Below are 5,000 nucleotides of genomic sequence, written 5' to 3' on the forward strand. Positions count from 1 at the left end.
ATGAGAATGTGATAAAATGCATTGACTTTCCAACCTGTGCATGTCCCTGTGGGAGAAGAAGATCCCTCGCCTGAGAAAGTGGTGTGGTTTGCGACCCGTCACCTTCTCAAATCTCTCCAGCAAAGTGGCATCAATGCGCGAGGATCCAAACCTGTCTGCATCAATCATTGACAAATACAAAATTATAGAGCAGTAAATAAATACAAAAATTACAGAAAATCACATGAACAAACTGTTACATAAATCAACACATAGCTATCCTCTGCCATCTAAAAACATTATTTTATCCCCTCATCACCAATTCAAATCATATCATCTGAAGATAACTGACCTATTAGCTTGTCATAGTCGATGCCTTTACTACTCGAGGCCTGTACATTCCAAGGATCAACAATATCTTCATCAACTTGTGCTTCCGCGGTCGAATTCTGCTCCAAAGCGGCACTCTGTTCTACTGCCGTTGAATCTGCCATGACTGTTATCTGCAACAAATAAGAACCATAATATCAGGCTGTAAAGAGTGACACTGGATTGAGGGATGAGGATGAGGATGAAGATGAGGATGAGGATGAGGATGAGGATGAGGATGAGGTGGAGGTGGTGAAGGTGAGGGAAAGATTATGAGAAGGAGGAAGAATATGAGGAGGAGGAGGAAGAGGAGGAGGAGATGAAGATGAGGAGTAGATGAAGGTACAGGAGAAAAACAAGGATGAAAAAGAAGATAAAGAAAGAAAATAAGGAGGAGGGAGATAATAAACCCATCAAGCTATTTGTTGCAATTATGCCTCCAGATTGCAAGCATATAATGCCAAACTAAATCATTAAAACATTATTTCAGTCCAATCATAATCTATACTGGCTCTGTAGTGGCGGGGCGGAGACTTTTTCATGAATCTAAGCCATAAGGTAGTATTAAAACTTCATTATTTCATGCATGTCTGAATCAGAATTACATGCCAGGACTTTATTAGCACTTAAATGGCATGAAAACACAAGCTTGTTACCCACATCTGGGGTGTGCTACCACATTTATATGCAGTCCTAGTGTTCAAGCCTTTTGCAACTTTAGCCAAATGTCAGTTTCAATGCCTGGTTGTCTGAGAAATGCAACTCTGATTAAAGTTTAATCCTTTTTCTCTCATTACTGATATTTTATTGAGGCAATCTACCCAATCTGTGTGTATCAGTTTTAATGACAAAATGATTATGATTTCAACATTTATGATAATCTATCTCAAGCCAATGCTGCCAGGGATGGCATGTGTGTATATGCTATGCTCACTATGAGTTTAATTTATCAACTGCCCTTACACATACATGGCACCTAAGTCACACCAAGCCAATTACTAGTACTACCTATCTCACCAGATTATTCTTTTCCATGATTTTTTGGAAATATTTTCCTTTATATTGTTACAAGTAATATCAATACCATTATAATAACTATAATGTCTATAATAATAATATCAGCATTCATACTGATTACGAAAATAAACAAAACAAAAATCAAGGAAAAGTGAAATCAGACATGGTCATGGGGTCTTCTGATTGGCTCATTAGTGGCTAAGCACTTGTGGAGTCATCTATGTGTAGAGACATTTCACAAAAAAACTACAGTGAACACTACACTTTCCCTGCAGCATTGGATTAATTCCATTTCTGAAAAAGTATTCCTTAATCAATGGTTATTGTGCAGTTGTGGAAGGGGATTAAAAAGATAATCACTGTTATTCAGACACAGTAGGACACCTTAAATGGAGAGTCAGACCAGCATCTCACCCCTGGTAACCAATCACAGTTGGTTCAGTGCGAGACAAACTGATGGTGATTGGCTGACAGGGGCGAGGTGCCAGTCTGACTCTCCATTTAAGGTGTTGGAAGTATCTCTGAATGTGAGCAGGAATATAGAATAGAGCAGTAGGAAAGATGACAAGGTAACAAGGAGGAGATGGAGTAAGTGCAAGAGGAGGTAGAAAAGAGCAAGAGCAGAAGGAAGATCAGCCTAGAAGTAAGAGGTGGGGAATGGAATTAACACTCATCGAGGTCAATAACCCTTCTAGTACACAGGTAAATATGGTCACTGATACACACATGCTTTTTTACTATTCACACTACTTGTCTTTCATTGGACTAAACATCAGGAGGGAGGATCATGCACCAAGACTAAAACATACTCAAAAATAATCAACTGCAGATATTTCAGTCACACAGCAATACAAGATCACTTGCACATGACAAGGTGTTCTTTACAAGTAATACCAAACTAACAAAAGAATTATCACAAATAGTATTCAGTGGATTGTCTACCTTAGAGCTGGACAAATTGTCAAACTGAGGAAAAATGAGATATAGCAATCTATTTTTGATAACTTAAGAGACGAAGAATCTCCCATATATGGGGCGAGTTCTAAAGCCAGTCCCAGCCCTTGATCTTTTGGAGAGTTACTTCATCAAAATTATCCCCCCCCCCCCAAAAAAAAATAAAATAATAATAATATAATAATATATATATATATATATATGATAATATAATATATATATAGAGAAGACAGACACATAATTATAAATATAATATAGCAAATAAGATATATATATTATATATATGAATACATACAATTAAAATATAATATATATATAAACAGACAAGAATATAATAATCACATAATAATATATAAAAAAACAAAGAGTAGAATAAATACCAGAAAGAGAAGTAATACAATACATTATAAAAATACATACAAATAATATAACAACATAATAATTAACATACATACAAAGCAAAATAATACAACATATATAAAATATATAAATATATATAGAGATGATTAATATTATAGGGAAAAGTATATATATAAAAAACAATTAGATAAAAGATATATACAACAAAGAGATAGAAATACATAGTGTGAATATAATAATACATAGATTAATAGAATATAAAACATACATATATATAATAATTACATACAATAATGAAAAATAGAAAATAAATAAAAAAATAAAAAAAAATAAAAAAAAAAAGAAATATAAAAACAAAAAATATATAATATAATAAAAAAAATAAAAAAAACAAAAAAAAAATAATATATAAGATAAATAAAATACATATATATATATATTAAAATATAAACAAATAATAATTATAAATAAACAACATATATTAATATAATAAACATCATATATAATATAAAATATATATAATATATAATATAATAATTAAAATATTATTTATAATTTAAATATAAAATTATAAAAAACATATTTTTTAATAATACCACATTAAAATTAAATTAATTAAAAAAATTAATTATAAAGATTGAGCTGATATTTAATTAAAAATAGAAACATGTTCTTTATGACTTAAACATAAAAAAACTTTAATAGCAAAGAGACAAAAAGGGCTTGTTTAATAAGAACATTTTTACATTTCATTCAAGCTTCATCGCCCAAACCCTTCTCCATTAAATATTTCCAAGGGTTTCTCCTGCTCCCAGGGAATGTGGTTCTATCCTTATCAAAACTTGCTATGTGTCTAAACCAACGCTGGAGACTCGGCAAGTCCTGGCTTGGCGTGCCTGTGAAGTACTCAAACAATGCTGCGTCTGACTGGCTTGCAGTGAACCCCTCTACGTAGCTGTTGGCCAGAAAGTGCTCATCTAATACTTTCTCCTCCTCGCGAGTGATGGGCATTCTCTGTTATGCGCGAGGGACAGGCTGTTAACTGACATTTCTTGGCAACATATATTACCTTGTGTTAGGTTATATTCCCTTAATTGTCTATCCACGGATAATATTTTTTTTTTTCTAGGCAATATTCTAACCATTCTATTTGTAATCAAATTAATTATCTAACAGTTGAAAACATATAAATCATTAAAGCACTCCTATATACATCCTCACTCAAAATAATTACATTTTACCTATCTCAACAATATTGCATGAAAAAATTGCACTGTAATATAGTGTTTATTTTCCTTTCACTGTATAATATCTAAATTTAGACAGTTTTCTAAACACATATTTCCAAACTGTTGAATCTGCAAGAAATGCATTTCATTAATTTTGGGTAAAAGAAAGAAAAAATCAATATTCCTAAACTTCATATTCAATTCCTTATTACAGCAATATCAATTTCTACTACAATAGTGAAAAGGAAAAAGCAATGGAATTAATAAAACAAAATAAACATGTACTCAGTAGCCTCTGTACTGAAAATAAGTTCATATTGTATGGTTTCTGTACCAGGCTTCATGCTTTGTCACAAATATAATACCCTGTCTATGATACTTCTGAGGAAGGAGACTGACCCATTAGTTTAAAAATGTATGTATTTCATAGTAGTGTAATATTTGTGTGTAACTGTTATATTGTGCTCATCTTCCCAATACTTCTTAAGATTATGGTGTAGCTAATTAGGAAATAAATGTCATATCTAATAAGCTACAAACAGTTAATCAACTAAAGCACTGTAAAAAAAAGGACTAAAATATTTTTAAATATCCAGATTTTTTATCCTTGCGCACAGCTTTATGAGCTGTTCATATTAGAAATTATAGAAAAAATATAGTTCGCTGGAATGTATGCCTTGATCAATAAGACTGTCTTTCTTCTCTTTTATAGATAACTTTACAATAACAAACTCTTGCAACTACAACTATATTAGCCTATGCATAATATATCATCCCATTCACAGTGGTATGATGTCCTACCAGTATTCATGGCAGATTACTACATGGTCTGTGCAAAACAACAGAGTTATGTTAGTTCTATGCTGATGGACACTATAACTATTGTTAAATCCAGAGAAACAGACAGATCCAAAAAGTTATATTTTTCTTCCAAAACCATGTTTCACACCTTAATATTCCCTACAGAATATACACCAGAAGGAAAAGTATGGTAAATGCACATCCAGGATTGACTGAGGTACTAGTAACTGTAATTGCATACTTATGTATCAAATGCATCAAAGATGACAAATCATAAACATGTTGATTGTT

General features: G+C 31.9%; 1 protein-coding gene across 1 annotated transcript in view; it reads right to left on the reverse strand.

The window, feature by feature from the left end:
- The window catches only part of LOC119585743 (tryptophan--tRNA ligase, cytoplasmic-like), a 44,163-nt gene that overhangs the window by 36,882 nt on the left and 2,281 nt on the right, over positions 1-5,000 (reverse strand). Inside the window, exons 2-3 of the mRNA XM_037934450.1 lie at positions 332-482; positions 35-155 (exon numbers count right to left, since the gene is read on the reverse strand). Of these exons, the coding sequence (XP_037790378.1) occupies positions 35-155; positions 332-473 (263 nt within the window). The 5' untranslated portion in view covers positions 474-482. The remainder of the gene's footprint in view (positions 1-34; positions 156-331; positions 483-5,000) is intronic.

The sequence above is a fragment of the Penaeus monodon genome, chromosome 3 (genome assembly GCF_015228065.2).
Source record: "Penaeus monodon isolate SGIC_2016 chromosome 3, NSTDA_Pmon_1, whole genome shotgun sequence".
Classification (NCBI taxonomy): Eukaryota; Metazoa; Arthropoda; class Malacostraca; order Decapoda; family Penaeidae; genus Penaeus; species Penaeus monodon.